The 24,367-nt window shown below is 45.4% G+C and overlaps 2 protein-coding genes across 2 annotated transcripts in view; one reads left to right on the top strand and one right to left on the bottom strand.

Annotated features, from left to right (window-relative positions):
• Window positions 1-12,509, bottom strand: part of LOC120059123 (retinoic acid receptor gamma-A-like) — a 51,386-nt gene extending 38,877 nt beyond the window's left edge. The window contains exon 1 of the mRNA XM_039007936.1: window positions 11,715-12,509. Coding sequence (XP_038863864.1) covers window positions 11,715-11,859 — 145 coding nt within the window. The 5' untranslated portion in view covers window positions 11,860-12,509. The remainder of the gene's footprint in view (window positions 1-11,714) is intronic.
• A 655-nt stretch (window positions 12,510-13,164) lies between these two features.
• The window catches only part of LOC120059603 (proline-rich extensin-like protein EPR1), a 15,515-nt gene continuing 4,312 nt past the window's right edge, over window positions 13,165-24,367 (top strand). Inside the window, exons 1-4 of the mRNA XM_039008733.1 lie at window positions 13,165-13,219; window positions 13,311-13,783; window positions 14,040-14,053; window positions 19,499-21,273. Coding sequence (XP_038864661.1) covers window positions 13,165-13,219; window positions 13,311-13,783; window positions 14,040-14,053; window positions 19,499-21,273 — 2,317 coding nt within the window. The remainder of the gene's footprint in view (window positions 13,220-13,310; window positions 13,784-14,039; window positions 14,054-19,498; window positions 21,274-24,367) is intronic.

The following is a 24,367-nucleotide window of genomic DNA, read 5'->3' as shown; positions in this document are numbered from 1 at the left end:
GAGATCCCTAAAGACTGGAAAGCTGCCGCGGTCATCCCCCTCTTCAAAGTGGGAGACACTCTAGACCCAAACTGTTACAGACCTATATCTATCCTACCCTGCCTTTCTAAAGTCTTCGAAAGCCAAGTTAACAAACAGATCACTGACCATTTCGAATCCCACCGTACCTTCTCCGCCATGCAATCTGGTTTCAGAGCTGGTCATGGGTGCACCTCAGCCACGCCCAAGGTCCTAAATGACATCATAACCGTCATCGATAAAAGACAATACTGTGCAGCCGTCTTCATCTACCTGCCCAAGGCTTTCGACTCTGTCAATCACCACATTCTTATCGGCAGCCTCAACAGCCTTGGTTTCTCAAATGACTGCCTCCCTGGTTCACCAACTACTTCTCAGATAGAGTTCAGTGTGTCAAATCAGAGGGCCAGTTGTCCGGACCTCTGGCAGTCTCTATGGGGGTGCCACAGGGTTCAATTCTCGGGCCGACTCTTTTCTCTACATACATCAGTGATGTCGCTCTTGCTGCTGGTAATTCTCTGATCCACCTCTACGCAGACGACACCATTCTATATACTTCTGGTCCTTCTTTGAACACTGTGTTAATTAACCTCCAGACGAGCTTCAATGCCGTACAACACTCCTTCCGTGGCCTCCAACTGCTCTTAAATGCAAGTAAAACTAAATGCATGCTCTTCAACCGATCGCTGCCCGCACCCGCCCATGTAGCATCACTACTCTGGACGGTTCTGACTTAGAATATGTGGACACCTACAAATACCTATGTGTCTGGTTAGACTGTAAACTCTCCTTCCAGAATCACATTAAGCATCTCCAATCCAAAATTAAATCTAAAATCGGCTTCCTATTTTGCAACAAAGCATCCTTCACTCATGCTGCCAAACATACCCTCGTAAAACTGACTATCCTACCGATCCTTGACTTCGGCGATGTCATTTACAAAATAGCCTCCAACACTCTACTCAGAAAATTGAATGTAGTCTATCGCATTGCCATCCGTTTTGTCACCATAGCCCCATATACTATCCACCACTGCGACCTGTATGCTCTCATTGGCTGGCCCTTGCTTCATATTCGTCGCCAAACCCACTGGCTCCAGGTCATCTATAAGTCTTTGCTAGGTAAAGCCCTGCCTTAGCTCAGCTCACCGGTCACCATAGCAGCACCCACCCATAGCACGCGCTCCAGCAGGTATATTTCACTGTCATCCCCAAAGCCTTCTCCTGCTTTGGCCGCCTTTCCTTCCAGTTCCCTGCTTCCAATGACTGGAACGAATTGCAAAAATCACTGAAGCTGGAGTCTTATATCTTCCTCACTAACTTTAAGCATCAGCTGTCAGAGTAGCTTACCAATTATTGCACCTGTACACAGCCCATCTGTACCCAGCCCATCTGTAAATAGCCCACCCAACTACCTCATCCCCATATTGTTATTTATTTTTCTGCTCCTTTGCACCCCAGTATCTCTACTTGCACGTTCATCTTCTGCACATCTATCACTCCAATGTTAATGCTAAATCGTAATTATTTCGCAACTATTGGCCTATTTATGCCTTACCTCCCAAATCTTACTACATTTGCACATGTATTTAGATTGTATTTAGATTTTTCTATCGTGTTATTGACTGTACGTTTGTTTATCCCATGTGTAACTCTGTGTTGTTTGTGTCGCACTGCTTTGCTTTATCTTGGCTAGGTCGCAGTTGTAAATGAGAACTTGTTCTCAACTGGCCTACCTGGTTAAATAAAGGTGAAATTTAAAAAATATAGAATAATAAATACAATGCCCTTAAACAATTCCCTTAGGTAAGGGGACATTATTCCTTAAGGTAAATCCTTAAGGGAAATACTTAAGATGTTTAGATGCAACCGGGCTATGATGATTAGTTGACAAGTTGAATCAGGTGTGCTTGTCCGAGGCTACAATAAAAATGTGTACTGTTGGTGTACTCGAGGAACGGAGTTGGGAACCACTGGCCTACTGTACAGTATGATGGCATTAGCCTTATGGGCATTTGCAATGCACCCCTTGACACTGTGCATCTGAAGCAGAGAATAGCTTAACTCACACATTGTTTACATATTGTTGAGCTATATGTTCTCAATTTAAAAACAATACCAGTAGACAATGTATATGAGGCTAATCATTACACTACATTTTGTACATGCCTTGTGCTGACATGAAATTGTTTAGTGCATATCCAATCCTTGTAATCTAGGCAGTGAAATGTCTAGAAGCAGGAAATGATAGGATCCTTAGCTTAAAACATACACACAACCACTACTATCAATTTCAATGACAGATACTTTTCTCCCAGAAAGTCTGAGTGGCACTTTGAGGTGGTACTGTGATAATGCAGATGGTTTGCCTAGGACAAATACAACAATTACATTGTCTATGCTAAATGTGTTAAAATTGTAAAAGAAAAGATTAGTTAGGCCATAAGAAATACCTTTATTTCAATGGGGCAAAGCAACAAAGAGATAACACACAAAATACTTATCATTTCACCCATACATAATATAGCTTATTATTAAAGTACAGTATGTTTACAATATCATAAACAATACTATTTTCCATGTTCCAAATTGCATTTATATATACTTACTGTGTACATAAATATAAATGACAATGAAACTGTTTCTGTTTAATCTGATGCTGCTGCAGCGTTGCTCATCTACACAGTGGAAATCTGATGCTGCTGCAGCACTGCTCATCTACACAGTGGGAATCTGATGCTGCTGCAGCACTGCTCATCTACACAGTGGGAATCTGATGCTGCTGCAGCACTGCTCATCTACACAGTGGGAATCTGATGCTGCTGCAGCACTGCTCATCTACACAGTGGAAATCTGATGCTGCTGCAGCGTTGCTCATCTACACAGTGGGAATCTGATGCTGCTGCAGCACTGCTCATCTACACAGTGGAAATCTGATGCTGCTGCAGCACTGCTCATCTACACAGTGGAAATCTGATGCTGCTGCAGCGTTGCTCATCTACACAGTGGGAATCTGATGCTGCTGCAGCACTGCTCATCTACACAGTGGAAATCTGATGCTGCTGCAGCACTGCTCATCTACACAGTGGGAATCTGATGCTGCTGCAGCACTGCTCATCTACACAGTGGGAATCTGATGCTGCTGCAGCATTGCTCATCTACACAGTGGAAATCTGATGCTGCTGCAGCACTGCTCATCTACACAGTGGAAATCTGATGCTGCTGCAGCACTGCTCATCTACACAGTGGGAATCTGATGCTGCTGCAGCACTGCTCATCTACACAGTGGGAATCTGATGCTGCTGCAGCACTGCTCATCTACACAGTGGGAATCTGATGCTGCTGCAGCGTTGCTCATCTACACAGTGGAAATCTGATGCTACTGCTCATCTATGCAGTGGGAATCTGATGCTGCTGCAGCGTTGCTCATCTACACAGTGGGAATCTGATGCTGCTGCAGCACTGCTCATCTACACAGTGGAAATCTGATGCTTCTGCAGCGTTGCTCATCTACACAGTGGAAATCTGATGCTGCTGCAGCACTGCTCATCTACACAGTGGGAATCTGATGCTGCTGCAGCATTGCTCATCTCCACAGTGGGAATCTGATGCTGCTGCAGCACTGCTCATCTACACAGTGGAAATCTGATGCTGCTGCAGCGTTGCTCATCTACACAGTGGGAATCTGATGCTGCTGCAGCACTGCTCATCTACACAGTGGGAATATGATGCTGCTGCAGCACTGCTCATCTACACAGTGGGAATCTGATGCTGCTGCAGCACTGCTCATCTACACAGTGGGAATCTGATGCTGCTGCAGCACTGCTCATCTACACAGTGGGAATCCAATCGACATGGGTGTCTTGATAGAGGTCAGCTGGTGAACCTACAGTAGTACATAAACAAATCAAAAGTGCACCTGATGTTACAATATCACTTTTTCAGGTCACCTGTACCATCAGGGCTCTTAATTGTTTGGTTGTGTTTAATTCATTCAGGTATTTAAGTGTCAAATAAAGTACTGACAGCTGTCTGGGTTCAGGTCCGCTTTCTGATAGTTTTGAGTCTATATCCTTGGTGTTTCATGGTTGCGGGTAATCTGTAAAAAAATAACAATTCCCTTTGTCTTTTCTGCCTTGTTAGAGCAGCCAAATACTGCAAAAATGTGGCAAAGAAATTAACTTCATGTCCTGAATACAGAGTGTTACGTTTGGAGCAAATCCAACACAACACAGCACTGAGTACCACACATATTTTCAAGCATGGTGGTGGCTGCATCATGTTGTGGCTATGCTTGTCATCATCAAGGACTAGGGAGTTTTTTTAAAGGTACATTGAAACAGAATAGAGCTAAGCACAGGCAAAATCCTAGAGGAAAACCTGGTTGTCTGCTTTCCAACAGACAATTGAATACAAAAATCACATTTCAGCAGGACAATAACCTAAAACACAAGGCCAAATATACACTGGAGTTGCTTACCAAGATGACATTGCATGTTCCTGAGTGGCCTAGTTACAGTTTTGACTTAAATCGTCTTGAAAATCCATAGCAAGACTTGAAAACGGCTATCTAGCAATGATCAACAACCAACTTGACAGACCTCAAGAATTTTAAATAGAATAATTTGCAAACATTGTACAATCCAGGTCTGCAAAGCAATTAGAGACTTACCCAGAAAGACTCACAACTGTATTCCCTGCCAAAGGTGATTCTATTGACTCAGGGGTTTGAATACTTATGTAATCAAGATACAGTATATACAGTAAGTGTTTTTTCTTTCACTTTGACATTACAGTGTTTTTTTTTTACAATTAAATCTATTTTAACCCACCTTGTAACACAACAATGTAAGCCTTTTTACTTGCACACATTCATTTGACATGATCTTGATGGGATCAACAGGGTTTATGTATGTCATCACAGCACAGAACTGGCTGACTAGTACACATGCCTGCTGCTGCCCTGACGTCATCCCCACAGTGACTGTACGTACATATCCCAACCAGATGTCATAGATAACAGGCAACATCCGTACAACTAATCATGACGCTTACAAGACATCAAACAGGAAAAGTGTCAATACAGGACTAAGATTGAATCCTATTACACTGGCTCTGACATTCATCGGATGTGGCAGGGCTTGCAAACTACTATGGACTACAAAGAGAAACCCAGCAGCGAGCTGCCCAGTGACATGAGCCTACCAGATGAGCTAAAAGCCTTTTATGCTCGCTTCGAGGCAAGCAACACTGAAGCATGCATGAGAGCACCAGCTGTTCCGGACAACTGTGTGATCATGCTCTCCGTAGCCGATGTGAGCAAGGCCTTAAACAGGTCAACATTCACAAGGCCGCGGGGCCAGACGGATTACCAGGATGTGTACTCAGAGCATGCTCAGACCAACTGGCAAGTGTCTTCACTGAAACTTTCAACCTCTCCCTGATCAAGTCTGTAATACCTACATGTTTCAAGAGGTCCACCATAGTCACTGTGCCCAAGAAAGCGAAGGTAACCTGCCTAAATGACTACCGTCCCATAGCACTCATGTCGGTAGCCATGAAGTGCTTTGAAAGGCTGTTCATGGCTCACATCAACACCATCATCCTGGAAAACCTAGACCATCATCCTGGAAACCCAACAGATCCACACAGGACGCAATCTCAATTGCACTCCACACTGCCCTTTCCCACCTGGACAAAAGGAACACCCGTGAGAATGCTGTTCATTGACAACACCATAGTGCCCACAAACCTCATCACTAAGCTAAGGACCCTGGGACTAAACACCTCCTTCTACAACTGGATCCTGGACTTCCTGACGGGCCGCCCCCAGGTGGTAAGGGTAGGTAACAACACATCCGCCACGCTGATCCTCAACCCTGGGGCCCCTCAATGGGATGTGCTAAGTCCCCTCCTGTACTCCCTGTTCACCCACAACTCTGTGGCCAAGCACAACTCCAACACCATCATTAAGTTTGCTGACGACACAACAGTAGTAGGCCTGATGAGACAGCCTACAGGGAGGAGATCAGAGACCTGCCAGGACAACAAGCTCTCCCTCAATGTGAGCAAGACAAAGGAGCTGATAGTGGACTACAGGAAAAGGAGGGCCAAACAGGCCCCCATTAACATCAATGGGTCTGCAGTGGAGCGGGTCGAGAGTTTAAAGTTCCTTGGTGTCCACATCACCAACAAACTATCATGGTCCAAACACACCAAGACAGTCATGAAGAGGGCATGACAACACCTTTTCCCCCTCAGGAGACGATTTGAAGATTTGTCATTGGTCCCCAGATCCTCAAAAAGTTATACAGCTGCACCACCGACCGACCGTAAGGCCCTACAGAGGGTAGAGCGTACAGCCTAGTACATCACTGGGGCCAAGCTTCCTGCCATCCAGGACCTATATACTAGGCAGTGTCAGAGGGAGGCCCAAAGAAATTGTCAAAGACTCCAGCCACCCTAGTCATAGACTGTTCTCTCTGCTACCGCAGCTTCTACCCCTAAGCCGTAAGACTGCTGAACAATTAATCAAATTGCCACCCGGACTATTTACATTGACACCCCACCCCCTTTGTTTTTACACTGCTGATACTCGTTGTTTATTATCTATGCATAGTCACTTTACCCCTACCTACAAATTAACTCGACTAACCTGTACCCCTCCACATTGACTCAGTACCGGTACCCCCTGTATATAGCCACGTTATTGTTATTTTATTGTGTTACTTTTTATTTTATTTTTTACTTTATTTTATTTAGTAAACATTTTCTCAACTCTATTTGTTGGTTAATGGCTTGTAAGTAAGCATTTCACAGTAAGGTCTACACCTGTTGTTTTCGGCGCTCATGACAAATAACATTGGATTTGATTTGATTTGACACACTCCCCACCCACCACACACCCACCATCGCTCCTAACCATCCCTCCTAACCAACCAACCAACCCACTATCTATTCACAGTCCTGCCCCCTCAGGCATTCTAATATTTTAATTGAATCTTTTGTAATTATAATGAAATAACTGCAGAGTTCCATTAGTAGAGAGAATGATCTGTAGTTCCATTACTAGAGAGAATGATCTGAGCTGCTCGGTGTGACAGTGGTCACAGGAACCACTTAGTAGTCTGTTTCCGCGTCCCAAATGGCACCCTATATCCTATATAATCCCTATGGGCCCTGGTCAAAAGTAGTGCACTATACAGGAAATAGGGTGCCATTTGGGACGTAGTTGTCTTGCGCTCCAAGCCAGAAAGATATAGCGCCTGTTTCAATTAGCTCATCAATTCACATTGAACAGCACATTAAGGGAAAACAAAGAGGTTTGTGTGTGTGTGTGTGTGTGTGTGTGTGTGTGTGTGTGTGTGTGTGTGTGTGTGTGTGTGTGTGTGTGTGTGTGTGTGTGTGTGTGTGTGTGTGTGTGTGTGTGTGTGTGGGGGTGGGGGGTTGTGTGTGTGTGTGTGTGTGTGTGTGTGTGTGTGTGTGTGTGTGTGTGTGTGTGTGCGTGTGTGTGTGTGTGTGTGTGTGTGTGTGTGTGTGTGTGTGTGTGTGTGTGTGTGTGTGTGTGTGTGTTGATTAATAAAGTGTTATCCGTTATTACCACATAACATGATTGTGAATATATCGACAGTAAGGAGAGGGGGATATCAAAGTCAAAACAATCCAAATTGGCCAAGGTACAGTTAGACAGTAAACATGACTCTGTTGGTTACTATAATACATCAAATATAATAGCAATAAGGCACGAGGAGGTGTGGTACACGGCCAATATACCACGGCTAAGGGCTGTTCTTACACACGATGCAACGCAGAGTGCCTGGACACAGCCCTTAGACGTGGAATATTGGCCATACACAAACCCCCGAGGTGCCTTATTGCTATTATAAACTGGTTACCAACATAATTAGAGCAGTAAAAATACATGTTTTATCATACCCGTGGTATACGGTCTGATATACCATGGCTGTCAGCCAATCAGCATTCTTCAGGGCTCAAACCACCCAGTTTATAACTCCCGAGTGGCGCAGCGGTCTAAGGCACTGTATCTCAGTGCAAGAAGTGTCCCTACAGTCCCTGGTTCGATTTCAGGCTACATCACATCCGGCCGTGATTGGGAGTCCCATAGGGCAGTGCACAGTTGGCCCAGTGTCATCCGGGTTTGTTCGGGGTAGGTCGTCATTGTAAATAAGAATTTGTTCTTAACTGACTTGCATAGTTAAATAAAGATAAAAAAAAAAAAAATTATGATTAAAAAATATAACCTCTTTTCTAATATTACAGTATGAGATGATAAAGCTCCTGCATGAGAAGATTAACATGACAAGTGAAGCAAAAGGCAGGAAATCGTTTTTACATCATTTGGCATCTGGTACACATTTTGCTATCATTGACGTATGAATAAACTATTATCGTATGACTAAATCATTATCCTTTTCCTGTCCATAAATTAGAGATAAAATGTGTTATCCTTCCAAGCACAGTAACATAGCAAGTGAAGAAAGAGCTCATAAACCTTTCTTCATATCATCAAACGTCATCTTGTATGACAGTTGAGTCATTTCTTGCTTATTGGCGTATGTCTAAATCATTTCACCATTTTCCTTTCCATGCAGCCCTGATGTATTAGTTCCAGCTACATAACATCAGACACTTAAACAGCAGTAGGCTACACAATAACAGCAATTTAAAAGGCTCTTCTCTCCTCCTTCTCAAACGGCAGACAAGGACACCACACATGTTGTGGATCTGACATTGGCCAGCCCACAGCCTCTCTGTAACCTCTGACATTGGACAGAAAAGCAGCAGTCTCCAACCACCAGACAGAAAACAGAAAAGCTGATCATGACCACACACTAAAACTCCCTTTGATTCTAAACAGATTGAGACAAAAAGCAATGACATTGAAAACACCCAGGAAATTCGAAACCTAACCCACTGATTTCCAGATTTGGGTCTGAGTAAAAATTGTTTTTAAAGCATGACATCTGTATGTCAGAATTGTAATAAAATCACAAAAAATAACTCCACAACGAATCCCCATGTTGGTAATGTTTAGATTGCATATAGAGAATTATTGCATATAGTTGTGGGGGGCTGTTTAAAAATCTTTGATAAAAATATGTTAAAATCTTTATTTACTCTGATTTTAGAGTCCTCCCTCAAACAGAAATAAACTCACAGAATATCTAGGCCAAATTTAAGAAATGGTGTCACACTTTAAGCAGCTGACTGGGACTCAAGACTCAAGAAGTCCTGATTGTTGTTAATGCTATGAGAGCAGAGCTGAGTAGAGGAGCTATCCTAGCTGAGTGTCTTTACTTTGGAGGGTTTAGCTCTCTAGCTTGCTGCTAGCTCCCTGGTTCAGTTGTGTCCCAAATGGCACCCTATTCCCTATATAGTGCACTACTTTTGACCAGGGCACATAGAATTAGTGCATTATATAGGGAATAGGGTGCCATTTAAGACACAAGTCACTGTGCTCTGCAGCTGGCCAGGCCTAATGAGAGATCAGACTCAAACATCAATTCATCTGCCTCATTGTAGAGGACAATGAGGGCCAACTGGTTCAGTAAGGAGAGATATTATGGCTGCTCCTCGTGTGGGATAGGGTCGCCTTGTTTACTAAGATTAAGCACAGAAGGACTAAAACAGTACACAGCACACACGTACACAGAAGCACAGATGCGCACACACACACACTAGCACAGACGTACACACACACTAGCACAGAAACACCAACTGACCGATCGTTCGTTCTCTTTGATTTCCTGGAACAAAGAACAAAAATAAAATAACTTTGGGACCTGACTGGCTACGTTTTAAATGGTTGTGTGGGTCGGTGAGAGCGGTGAGGTCTCTGACTAAATAAACAAATATTTTGTTATTATCAGAGCTCCTTGGCTGGCTGTAGGAGAGAGGAGAGGGAAAAAGAGCAGAGGAAAGGTGAGAAGAGAAGAGGAGGAGAGGAGAGGAAAGGAGAGAAGAGGAGAGGAGAAGAAAGGAGAGAAGAAAACAGAAGAGGAGGGGAGAGAAGAGTAGAAGAGAGGAGAATAAAGGAGAGATGAGAAGAGAAGAGGAGAGGAGAGAAGAGAGGAGAGCAGAAGAGCAGAAGAATGGAGAACAGGAAAGAAAGAAGAAAGCAAAGCAGAAGAGGAGAGGCTGGTCTGCATGGAGTCCCCCTCGGCCTCCCTTGTCCTGACAGGGCATCTGTCTTCATTAAAGAGAGCCCAGTGTGTATGACAGCCACTGAAACGCTGGTGTCTTCACGAGTAATGAAGACAGATGACCCCAAGATCCAGTAAAAAGGAACAAAAAAGCAGAAGGTTGAACAAATCAAATGTGAGAAACAACCCTCAATGTGAACACAACACAGCATCTGGGTTTCAAAAGGATTTTAAAACACTAAATGGGAACACATGAACAGAAGCAAGCAAACGTGTTGTTTGTGTGCAACAACTAAACAAGCTAGATTGTCCGTAGTTTGATGGTGTGTTGTGTATTTCTTCTTGCTTGTATCATTTCTGACTTGCTCCCTAGAAGAGAACAACACACCCCCACTCCTTCTTTTCCACAGTCCCTCTCTTTCTCCCAGCCACACAGGCCCCCTGGACGCCTATGGAAATTGACCCCAGTTTTGTCTATCTGAGACAGGCCTGTTGTTAGAGCCAGAGTAGTGTCTGAAGTCTGGAAAGGAGGGAGCGAGGGAGGAAAAATGTGAACACTGACACAGAAAAAGAGAGAGAAAAGAAATCTGGCAAGACCCTTTGGCTCTTCTGAAGCCTAGCAACATTCCAAGTTACTAATTTATTCATAAATTTATCCATTCAATAATTCATCTACTGATTAATTTATAGCTATTTAGCTCAAGAGAAAAATCCTTACACACAAACATAAACACCAACAATACCTCCAACTAAAAATACCGGGAGCACAGAAATGTTTTTAGAAGACCGCTTTTTATGTCTACTTTATATAAAAAAACTAGATTCAAAACCCATTGTAGTCTCCACATGGAAAGCACTAGTAGCTGTCACAGAGGCGATTGTGAAGGGAACAAGACCAATGTAATGTGGATGGCTGACATTTTGTCGAAAGTGTCAGGTTTCTCCCTCTCTCTCTTCCTCTCAATATTTCATCTGTACTTTCTTACTCTTTTCTGTTTTGTATACAGAACCTAACCTACCCCACAAGGTCAAAACTCAGGTGGTTGGCATTGTCACAGTGAAACCTGAACCTGTGGGTTAGCATTGCCACAGTGAAACCTGAACCTGTGGGTTAGCATTGCCACAGTGAAACCTGAACCTGTGGGTTAGCATTGCCACAGTGAAACCTGAACCTGTGGGTTAGCATTGCCACAGTGAAACCTGAACCTGTGGGTTAGCATTGCCACAGTGAAACCTGAACCTGTGGGTTAGCATTGTCACAGTGAAACACACACACAGAGGCTAGCATATTATATCGTAGTGGAGCTGTCCCAACAGGCTCCAGTAACAGTCTCTTCCTGTCCACACACACACACACACACACACACAAGGTCTCTAGCCCCTTCAGCTCTGACAGTCAGCCCACGAGCAGATCTGAGAGCAGTACAGCCTGTGGTAAACAAAAACCCCTCCACGGCCCACACTGAATCCGATGCCAGCTAGCTCAGTGGAAGAGCATGACACAGGACATGCAAACAGGATGCCATTGACTTACATTGAACGCTGGCGCTGCCGGTCCAAGCGAAGGGGTCCAGCCCTGCGAAGAAGGGGCTCGCCTTCCGCAGCATGCACGCACCCCGGCTGGTGACATCATATAGCTGGCGTGGGCCCATCCCCAGAGCTTCCATACAGTCAAACATGGTGGTGGAGCTTTCAACCTCCTTTTACTGTACCCCCTCCCTAGCCCCTACCTCCTGAGAACACACAGGTTAAACCTGCTGCTGTACCCCCCCTTCCTTGTTCCTGGAGTAGCTAGGTCACCTTACCGGAGTACAACAATAACAACAACAACAACAGTAGCAGCAGCAGTGAAGGTCCCAGATCAAACCCTTGTCTTGATGTGTTGCTGCCTGCTGCTACCTTTTCCTTCGTTCCTTCTCTCTCTCTCTCTCTCTCTCTCTCTCTCTCTCTCTCTCTCTCTCTCTCTCTCTCTCTCTCTCTCTCTCTCTCTCTCTCTCTCTCTCTCTCTCTCTCTCTCTCTCTCTCTCTCTCTCTCTCTCTCTCCCGTCTGTTCTATCCTTTCCTGCTGGCACTTCAGTTTCTATACCTCCTTTCCCTTCCCCTCAGCTGGAATGCAGGGCTGGTTCCTGCCTGGCTGTATCTGTAGCTGAATGTGCTGTTCTGAGTTCAGTGTTGCTCTATCGTCTCCCCCTGCCCTAGGGCGAGCTGCTCCCTGTCTGCTGTAACAGACCTAAATAACAGCTCCCTCCCTCTCTCTCTCTCTTTCAGCTCTCTCTCTCTTTCAGCTCTCTCTTTCTTCCACTGCTGCATCCCAGACACATACGGCACAGCGGAGCGAACCAACTGCCTCAGACTGAGAGCGGGGGGGTGGAGAGGGAGAGAGAGAGAGAGGGGACCCAGAGGGAGGGGGTGGAGAGAGATTGAGAGAGAGGAGGAGGGAGGGGAAAAGGAGGGGAAGTGGCCAGAGCCCCGTGCTGCTAGGCGGGGACTGATTTGTTAGAGGACAAAACTTTATTCCATTCTTCTCTCTCCTCTCCTCTCTTTTTGTCCCCGCTTTCTTTTGTTTTTCATATTTCAGCCCGAATGCAAACAAACACAACCCCTCCCCTCCTCTGCCCTATTCAGATCCCTCTTGGTTCTCTCGATTTGTCTTTACACTGCACCTCCCCCACTACCCCTGCAGTAAATATGAGCCCCCTCCTCCCCCCTCCCTCCCTCCCTTAGCCCCCGTCTCTAATCATAACCATATTAAAGTCTGGGCAGGCAGAGAAAAAGGCAGCCACAGAGACGGAAAGAGAAAGAGGGAGAGAGATTTTATTTTATTGGCCCAATAGTTACGTCATTAAAATAACAAACTTTACTTTATTTTAACAGACCTAGAAAGTTAGAACCAAGCCCCCCTCGTTGTCCACGGTACATAGAACCCCCCTGACGCCCCACACCCATACAAAGTCCCCCAGACGACTCACCAGCCCCCCATATACATGCTAAAGTGTGAGCTGAGCCCACACCAGCCCCAGCAGCACAGCTCTGGGGTCTGTACACCGCACCCCCTGCATCCCAACATGTAGTTTACTAGGCAGCCCCTTCCCCTGTTGGCTATGCTATACCTAGGTCCTCCAACATATAGGTCCAGAGTCAGCCCCAACCCTCCAGAGTCAGCCCCAACCCTCCAGAGTCAGCCCCAACCCTCCAGAGTCAGCCCAAACCCTCCAGAGTCAGCCCTCCAGAGGCAGCCCCAACCCTCCAGAGTCAGCCCCAACCCTCCAGAGTCAGCCCCAACCCTCCAGAGTCAGCCCCAACTCTCCAGAGTCAGCCCCAACTCTCCAGAGTCAGCCCCAACCCTCCAGTCAGCCCCAACCCTCCAGAGTCAGCCCCAACCCTCCAGTCAGTCCCAAACCTCCAGTCAGCCCCAACCCTCCAGTCAGCCCCAACCCTACAGTCAGCCCCAACCCCCCAGTCAGCCCCAACCCTCCAGTCAGCCCCAACCCTACAGTCAGCCCCAACCCTAAAGTCAGCCCCAACCCTACAGTCAGCCCCAACCCTACAGTCAGCCCCAACCCTCCAGTCAGCCTCAACCCTACAGTCAGCCCCAACCCTACAGTCAGCCCCAACCCGAGGCCTTATACACCACCCACCCATGACAGAGAGAAAGAGAGAGAGAGAGAGAGAGAAAGAGAGAGAGACACAGAGACACAGAGAGAGAAAGAGAGAGAGAGAGAGAGAGAGAGAAAGAGAGAGAGAGACACAGACAGAGAGAGAAAGAGAGAGAGATATAGAGACAGACAGAGATAACATTGTGCTGAACCCAGAAACCAGATGCCAGGCTAAATCCTTCCCTTTTGTCTATGTGTTCCAGGGAACAGAGAATGGGCAGGAGCGTTCAAGCTCTCTCTCTCTCTCTCTCTCTCTCTCTCTCTCTCTCTCTCTCTCTCTCTCTCTCTCTCTCTCTCTCTCACTCTCTCTTCTTCTCATTCTATCATTCTCTTTCTCATTCTTTATCTCACCCTCTCTCTCCGGCAGTGCTTTAACTGTGAAGAATGAAAGCTTGCATTGCTCAATCCCCTCTGTACATTAAGTCAGATAAATACCCTCAATAAATACACATACACATACACACACGCACATACACACACACTGTGAGCTTGGCAGTGGACACACTCCTCTCAAGCTCATCTGACCTCCTTCAAGTCAAAACAAACATTTAACTGAAGCTCAAAACAAAACGAGAGACGTAGGAAATGAAGAGAGGAAAATGAATATAAACAGGGAATGCAACACTTTTTATGAAGTACATATAGTGCATTCGGAAAGTATTCAGACCCCTTCACTTTTTCCACATTCTGTTACATTATAGCCTTATTCTAAAATGATTCAATTGTTATTTTTCCTCATCAATATCCCATAATGACAAAACAAAAACAAAAACATTTTATTTATTTTTATTTTTGAAGATCTATAAAAAAGAACAACTGAAATATCACATTTACATAAGTATTCAGACACTTTACTCAGTACTTTGTTGAAGCATCTTTGGCAGCAATTACAGCCTTGAGTATTCATCGGTATGACGCCACAAGCTTGGCACACATGTATTTGCTCAGTTTGGTCGGGCGGCCAGCTCGAGGAAAAGTTTTTGTGGTTCCAAACATCTCCCATTTAAGAATGATGGAGGCCACTGTGTTCTTGGGGACCTTCAATGCTACAGACATTTTTTGGTACCCTTCCCCAGATCTGTGCCTCGACACAATCCTGTCTCGGAGCTCTACTGACAATTTCTTCAATCTCATGGCTTGGTTTTTGCTCTGACTGTCAACTGTGCACTGTCAACTGTGAGACCTTATATAGACAGGTGTGTGCCTTTCCAAATCATGCCTAATCAAATTAATTTACCACAGATGAACTCCAATCAAGTTGTAGAAACATCAAGGATGATCAATGGAAACAGGATGCACCTGAACTCAATTTCAAGCTGTTCTTGTCTATTAATGTTATTTATCATGTTCTGTGTGGACCCCAGGAAGAGTAGCTGCTGCTTTTGTAACAGCTATTGGGGATCCTAATACAATACCAAATACCAGAAATAGCGAAGGGTCTGAAAACTTATGTAAATAAGGTAAATAATACATTTGGGAAAAAATCTAGAAATCTGTTTTTGTTTTAACTTTCTGGGGTATTGTGTGTAGATTGATGAGGAAAAAATGTAATTGAATCAATTTTTGAATAAGGCTGTAACGTAACAAACTGTGGAAAAAGGGAAGGGGTCTGAATATTTCAGAATGCACTGTACATATAATGCTTTAGGTCAGTGTCATAACACGTTTTAAGTGTATCATAAGGCATTATAAAGGACGTTATAAAGCATTATACTGTTCCTATGTACTTCATAGAAAGTGTTACCAAAATACTAATATGAACATGGAAGAAGAAGAAGAAGGTATTTCTATAACGTCACTAATAGAAGACGTGTCATCCTGCAACAATTGAAAGGTAAGTACACAGACACAGAAGTCACAATAGTTATGCCTTACATCCAAAACCACCCATCCACATTCTTTACTGGGAGATTCATTGTCCCTTCACCTCACTACAGCTTTCTTCCCTTAGAGCTTTCAAAGACACCATGCAACCCTGCTCTACAAACAGAATGCTTTACAATCAAAGCCTGTGGTCCAAATGGAACCATATTCCTATATAGTGCACTATATAGACCATATGAGGCCATTTGGGATACAGATAAAATGATGTGTAGTGAATCAATAGCATATCAATAATCCATAAAAAAGACTGAGACTGGTTCAACTGTTGAGCAGTAGACAGACACTGGCTGGTTGTCCATTAAAACAAACATCTGAATACAATACAATGGGAGGAGGAGAAGGAGGAGGGATTCACCATAGCATGTGTTCTGGCTCTGTGCCCTCCCTACCTGCTGAACTTCCATATTCCCCCGTCAGACTGGTGGAAGTGGTACGACCCATCAGGCAGCCACAACACCATTTCCTGTCAATCTGTGCTGCAATGGCTGGCTGGCTGGGCTCCCTTCATAAACACAAACGTACACACTGCCTGGGCTGTCTCACATGCGCACACACACACACACACACACACACACACACACACACACACACACACACACACACACACACACACACACACACACACACACACACACACACACACACACACACACACACACACACACACACACACACACGTATGCGCGTGCAAACACACACACACATGCACATGAGAAAGATTATCAGGAATGATGTTGATTAAATTGTTCATTGATTTAAAACCTCCATATTACTCCATACCATACTCCATACCTTCCATATTTGATCATTTATTTTCTTAAGTTGGCAGGATGTGTGTACACACACACATTCAGAGTAGAGAGCCTGAGCACAGACACACACACGCACACAGATGCACACACACACATACAGACGCACTCTCTTTAATAGCCCTTTTGTTGCAGTAGCAAACAGTTAAGAACATTAGTAGTTATTCTCTCTTTCCTCATATAATTGTCATGTCATAAAGCAGGATAGTTTGTGGCAGGAACTAGAGAACAGTGGTGGTGATAGTGCAGAGGAGTTATCTTCAAATATACATGAAGGAACCTATACTTCTACAGGACACAACGCTAAGGCAGCAGTCAATACATAACCTATATGTTTTCTAGTAGTTTCATTTTACAGACATTCTTAGAGTTTGAAAGGTCACGTTTTGGAAACTCATCACGGACAACTTTAGCATTTGAGCTAATTAGCAACATTTCAAGTGCTAACTACTTTTTAGCTACTTTGCAACTACTTAGCATGTTAGCTAACCCTTCCTCTAACCCTAACCTTAACCTAACTCCTTACCTTAACCTTAACCCTAATCCCTAGCCTAGCTAACGTTAGCCAGCTAGCTAACAATAACGTTAGTTACCTAGCCACCTAGCTAGCATTAGCCACAACAAATTGAAATTCGTAACATATCGTATGTTTTTAAAATTCATAACATATTGTATATTTAGAAAATTTGTAGCATATTGCACGTTTGCAAATTCGTAACATATCATGCGAAATGTAATTCATAACATATCATACGAAATGGATGATGGACATCCACAAATTAATACATACAGTACAATGCGAAATGTAAGATATCATACGACATGGAATGTTTCAGATTTACGTACAGAATAATACAAAATGCTCTGAGACCAGGTTGGTCAAACAGGCAGAAACATGCCAAACCATCCACATATCTGAGGGTTGACGCTGACTAAAATCATGTTGTCATCTATGAAAGAATGAAGTAATAAATGTAGTCATCCCCAACACACATGTGAGTACATTTATTTACAGCCTCTATAACTCTCTCCCACTTTGATATTTCTTTCACTGTGTTTTGAGCTCATCATTTAGACCAATAACACTGACTTCTCAATTTATTGAATCTACAAAAAGTTATTTAAACTAAGTGAAGTTCTATAGTAGCACATCTCTCTATCTATCTATCTATCTATCTATCTATCTATCTATCTATCTATCTCTCTCTCTCTCTCTCTCTCTCTCTCTCTCTCTCTCTCTCTCTCTCTCTCTCTCTCTCTCTCTCTCTCTCTCTCTCTCTCTCTCTCTCTCTCTCTCTCTCTTTCTCTCTCTCTCTCTCTCTCTCTCTCTCTCTCTCTCTCTCTCTCTCTCTCTCTCTCTCTCTCTCTCTCTCTCTCTCTCTCTCTCTCTCTCTCTCTCTCTCTCTCTCTCTCTCTCTCTCTCTCTCTCTGTCTCTCTCTCTCTCTGTCTCTCTCTCTCTCTCTCTGTGCAGTGCTTTTGGACATGTAGTATTCACATACTCTCTATAGTGCTTGTGACCCAGGCCAGGTCCCTGTCTGCCTCCCTGCCTCCACCCCTTCCTTCCCTGTCCACTGAGCCTGAACTCTACAACAAACCCCCAATGGGCCACTAACTTCCCCCAAAACGTATCCTGCCTTCCCCTCCCTCCTCCCTCTCTGTCTCTGTTTGTCTCTCTCTCCTTAATGTCCTCTTTTATTTTCCTCTGTTCCTTCTGACTCTCTTCTTGTTTTGTCATAGTTGTTATTACTCTACTCCCTTTTACTGACTGTATGGTTTGTTAGCGTTCTCTGGTTGCTTTTCTCTTCTCTTCTTGTTTTCCTTTTCAGTTAATTATCCTATGAATTCTCACCTGCTCTTTCGTCATGCTTTGTGACAGAACAACATTCTAAGAAATTTCTAGGAAACTCCCACCTTTCTCGTCTCCCTTCCCTCTCTCTCTCTCTCTCTCTCTCTCTCTCTCTCTCTCTCTCGCTCTGTCTCTCTCTTGCTCTTTCGCTCTGTCTCTCTCTCTCTCTCTCTCTCTCTCACTCTCTCGCTATTTCGCTATCTAACTCTCTGTCTCTCTGTCTCTCTCTCTGTCTCTCTCTCTCTCTCTCTCTCTCTCTCTCTCTCTCTCTCTCTCTCTCTCTCTCTAATCAAACCCCTACGGTAGTATTGCCAGGAAGACTGTACATGCTGTAAGCTCTCCTTGAGACTAGAGGTGAATCAGGTTTTACTACTGTTCGCCATTCTGATGTGAAATATAGATAAGACCTATACAACATATTGTTGCTACTTCCTCTATCCTCAAGGCATACAGTCATTCCTTACGGGGTTTCTGGGCTTATAAACAAGACTTGGCATGGTGATATTGGAAGGAATGCCTAGCTTTCCGTCTTTCCATAGCTGATGTGAGCAGTGAGTGTGTGGATGTGCTGAAACAGATTGCCAGTGATGACAGAGACATGGAACCCCACTCCAGCCCTCCCTCCCTCCCTCCCTCCCTACCGCCACAGCTAACTAGCTAGCTTCAGGTTACCAACACACACATATGCACACAGTTCACACACATAATGGGTTACTAGTACTACAGTGGCTACATGCTGTAGATGTAAACTCATCCACCAATCCGGACAGAAACCCATTGACAGTACATGACGTGTGTGTTTGTTCAGTTCTATCGTCATTGAATGATACTATCGTGCCCTCGCCAGTCCATCCATCCTCAACATCAACCTCGAGCAGCATCTCCTACACTCATAGAAAAAAGGGTTCCAAAAGGGTTCTTCGGCTGTCCCCATAGGAGAACCCTTTTTGGTCCCGGGTAGAACCATTTTGGGTTCCAAGTAGAACCGTCTGTGGAAAATAGTTTTACCTGGAACCAAAAAGAGTTCTTCAAAGGGTTCTCCTATGGGAACAGCCAAAGAACACTTTTAGGTTGTAGATAGCAAAAAAAATTCTAAGAGTGTAAACATGTTCAGTTCTGAAGAGCCACACATTCACCTGACTACACATCTCCCCTGGGTGACACACCTGACTACACATCTCCCCTGGGTGACACACCTGACTACACATCTCCCCTGGATGACACAACTGACTACACATCTCCCCTGGGTGACACACCTGACTACACATCTCCCCTGGGTGACACACCTGACTACACATCTCCCCTGGGTGACACACCTGACTACACATCTCCCCTGGGTGACACACCTGACTATATATCTCCCCTGGATGACACACCTGACTACACATCTCCCCTGGGTGACTCACCTGACTACACATCTCCCCTGGATGACTCACCTGACTACACATCTCCCCTGGGTGACACACCTGACTACACATCTCCCCTGGGTGACTCACCTGACTACACATCTCCCCTGGGTGACTCACCTGACTACACATCTCCCCTGGATGACTCACCTGACTATACATCTCCCCTGGATGACTCACCTGACTACACATCTCCCCTGGATGACTCACCTGACTATACATCTCCCCTGGATGACTCACCTGACTACACATCTCCCCTGGGTGACTCACCTGACTATACATCTCCCCTGAGTGACTCACCTGACTACACATCTCCCCTGGATGACTCACCTGACTACACATCTCCCCTGGGTGACTCACCTGACTACACATCTCCCCTGGACGACTCACCTGACTATACATCTCCCCTGGATGACTCACCTGACTACACATCTCCCCTGGGTGACTCACCTGACTACACATCTCCCCTGGATGACTCACCTGACTACACATCTCCCCTGGATGACTCACCTGACTACAAATCTCCCCCAGGTGACTCACCTGACTACACATCTCCCCTGGATGACTCACCTGACTACACATCTCCCCTGGGTGACACACCTGACTACACATCTCCCCTGGGTGACACACCTGACTACACATCTCCCCTGGGTGACACACCTGACTATACATCTCCCCTGGATGACACACCTGACTACACATCTCCCCTGGGTGACTCACCTGACTACACATCTCCCCTGGATGACTCACCTGACTACACATCTCCCCTGGATGACTCACCTGACTATACATCTCCCCTGGATGACTCACCTGACTACACATCTCCCCTGGATGACTCACCTGACTATACATCTCCCCTGGATGACTCACCTGACTACACATCTCCCCTGGGTGACTCACCTGACTATACATCTCCCCTGAGTGACTCACCTGACTACACATCTCCCCTGGATGACTCACCTGACTACACATCTCCCCTGGGTGACTCACCTGACTACACATCTCCCCTGGATGACTCACCTGACTATACATCTCCCCTGGATGACTCACCTGACTACACATCTCCCCTGGGTGACTCACCTGACTACACATCTCCCCTGGATGACTCACCTGACTATACATCTCCCCTGGATGACTCACCTGACTACACATCTCTCCCGGGTGACTCACCTGACTACACATCTCCCCTGGATGACTCACCTGACTACACATCTCCCCTGGGTGACTCACCTGACTACACATCTCCCCTGGGTGACTCACCTGACTATACATCTCCCCTGGATGACTCACCTGACTACACATCTCCCCTGGATGACTCACCTGACTACACATCTCCCCTGGGTGACTCACCTGACTACACATCTCCCCTGGGTGACTCACCTGACTATATATCTCCCCTGGATGACTCACCTGACTACACATCTCCCCTGGATGACTCACCTGACTATACATCTCCCCTGGATGACTCACCTGACTACACATCTCCCCTGGGTGACTCACCTGACTACACATCTCCCCTGGATGACAAGACAGGATGCGTTCCAAATGGCACCCTATTTCCTATAGTGCACTTCTTTGGACCAGAACCATATGATGCCTGGACAAAAGTAGTGCACTATATCGGGAATAGGGTGCCATTTGGGATGTAGCGCTTGTTTCAACCTCTGTGTTCCTCTCTGTTCACATGCTTGTCCCACAAAAGCCTGAGCAGAACTACTTTTTAGAACATTATCAGACTTGGCCATCTTTCAAGTGAGGTCTTTTTCTCTCTCTGTCTCTCTCTGTCATTCTCTGTCTCTCCATGTCTGTTCTGTCTCTCTCTGTCTCTCTCTGTCTCTCCATGTCCGTTCTGTCTCTCTCTGTCTCTCCATGTCCATTCTGTCTCTCTCTGTCTCTCTCTGTCTCTCCATGTCTGTTCTGTCTCTCTCTGTCTCTCCATGTCTGTTCTGTCTCTCTCTGTCTCTCTCTGTCTCTCCATGTCTGTTCTGTCTCTCTCTGTCTCTCCATGTCTGTTCTGTCTCTCTCTGTCTCTCTCTGTCTCTCCATGTCTGTTCTGTCTCTCTCTGTCTCTCCATGTCTGTTCTGTCTCTCTCTGTCTCTCTCTGTCATTCTCTGTCTCTCCATGTCTGTTCTGTCTCTCTCTGTCTCTCCATGTCTGTTCTGTCTCTCTCTGTCTCTCTCTGTCTCTCTCTGTCTCTCCATGTCTGTTCTGTCTCTCTCTGTCTCTCCATGTCTCTCCATGTCTGTTCTGTCTCTCTCTGTCTCTCTCTGTCTCTCCATGTCTGTTCTGTCTCTCTCTGTCTCTCCATGTCTCTCCATGTCTGTTCTGTCTCTCTCTGTCTCTCTCTGTCTCTCCATGTCTGTTCTGTCTCTCTCTGTCTCTCTCTGTCTCTCCATGTCCGTTCTGTCTCTCTCTGTTTCTCGCTCTGTCTCTCCATGTCCGTTCTGTCTCTCTCTGTCTCTCCATGTCCATTCTGTCTCTCTCTGTCTCTCCATGTCCGTTCTGTCTCTCTCTGTCTCTCTCTGTCTCTCCATGTCCGTTCTGTCTCTCTCTGTCTCTCTCTGTCTCTCCATGTCCGTTCTGTCATGACTTTTTGCTACCCGTGTTTTTTGCACACAAAACAATATTTAGTTGGCTGGCCCCAAAAAATCACCAATCCCCTCCTTCCCTGATTCCTCAAACCCACAAAGCCCCACCCAGAGTGTGCCCTCCCACGTCTTCTCCCAAGCCCCTCCCCTATTGCCATTGCCCAGTCGTCGTTCTGCACGTGCCCAGTATGAAGCACACAGACCCCTCCCCATTTTAATAGTGTCTGTGGTCTCTTGTCTCCAGTAGAGGTACAGTACAGTCTGTGGTCTCTTGTCTCCAGTAGAGGTACAGTACAGTCTGTGGTCTCTTCTCTCCAGTAGAGGTACAGTACAGTCTGTGGTCTCTTCTCTCCAGTAGAGGTACAGTACAGTCTGTGGTCTCTTCTCTCCAGATAGTAAGATAGTGCATGGGCTTTTTTCATGTTGAGTCTGGCCCAGTTTTTCATGTTGAGTCTGGCCCAGTTTTTCATGTTGAGTCTGGCCCAGTTTTTCATGTTGAGTCTGGCCCAGTTTTTCATGTTGAGTCTGGCCCCGTTTTTCATGTTGAGTCTGGCCCAGTTTTTCATGTTGAGTCTGGCCCAGTTTTTCATGTTGAGTCTGGCCCAGTTTTCATGTTGAGTCTGGCCCAGTTTTTCATGTTGAGTCTGGCCCAGTGTTTCATGTTGAGTCTGGCCCAGTTTTTCATGTTGAGTCTGGCCCAGTGTTTCATGTTGAGTCTGGCCCAGTTTTCATGTTGAGTCTGGCCCAGTTTTCATGTTGAGTCTGGCCCAGTTTTCATGTTGAGTCTGGCCCAGTTTTTCATGTTGAGTCTGGCCCAGTTTTTCATGTTGAGTCTGGCCCAGTTTTCATGTTGAGTCTGGCCCAGTTTTCATGTTGAGTCTGGCCCAGTTTTCATGTTGAGTCTGGCCCAGTTTTTCATGTTGAGTCTGGCCCAGTTTTCATGTTGAGTCTGGCCCAGTTTTCATGTTGAGTCTGGCCCAGTTTTCATGTTGAGTCTGGCCCAGTTTTTCATGTTGAGTCTGGCCCAGTGTTTCATGTTGAGTCTGGCCCAGTTTTTCATGTTGAGTCTGGCCCAGTTTTCATGTTGAGTCTGGCCCAGTTTTTCATGTTGAGTCTGGCCCAGTGTTTCATGTTGAGTCTGGCCCAGTTTTCATGTTGAGTCTGGCCCAGTGTTTCATGTTGAGTCTGGCCCAGTTTTTCATGTTGAGTCTGGCCCAGTGTTTTAGTGAAAAATAGAACAAAGGCATGTAAGCGGAATCGATTTCCAGAAACTAGCTGAGCCTTTCTGAGCTGTCATCCAGAGACCAGTGTCGCCTGGGGAGACCAGAGAGAGAGAGGGAGAGAGAGCTGGGATGGGATGGCAGAAAGACAGGGCGGTTTGTATTAAACCCATCAGAAGCCCTGGTCACAGTGATAAGCCTGTCGACACTGGCCAAATAGGACAGCACTGTAGAATGCATACAGCACATAGGCTGTCATGGCACAGAGGCCACAGACTAGCTAAATTGGACAGCACAGAATGTTCAGAACACTGATCACAGAACACAGTACACACCCAGTGGCACAGAGGCAACCCAATATCTACTGTTTACAGTATGTCTTAAGGAATGCATAAATTGTCAATTGTCTTTCAAGAGAGCTCCGTGCTGTTCATCATCTGTCCATTTCTACTCTCACAATAGGACTAAACCACTGTTAATTTAGTATGTCCTTTAAATCACCCTGAGTTATGTGAGTGACATTGAGGATTGACAGGGGAGAGAGATGGATTGGTTTTAACCAACTGGCTGGACTTTCCTCCAGTCTGTCTGTCTCCCAAGCAGACCTGGGTTTAAATACTATTTGAAACCTTTCAAATACTTTTAGCGTTTGTTCTACCGTATAGTCTCCCTGGAGTGCCAGGTGGGCCGGGTTTGCACTTTTAGGACTATATCACTGGTTCCCAGATAAGGTATTTTGAATGATTAAAAATAGTATCTGAACCCAGGTCTGCTAG

The sequence above is a fragment of the Salvelinus namaycush genome, chromosome 14, assembly GCF_016432855.1.
Source record: "Salvelinus namaycush isolate Seneca chromosome 14, SaNama_1.0, whole genome shotgun sequence".
Lineage (NCBI taxonomy): Eukaryota > Metazoa > Chordata > Actinopteri > Salmoniformes > Salmonidae > Salvelinus > Salvelinus namaycush.
This window is presented reverse-complemented; position numbering and strand designations above follow the sequence as displayed.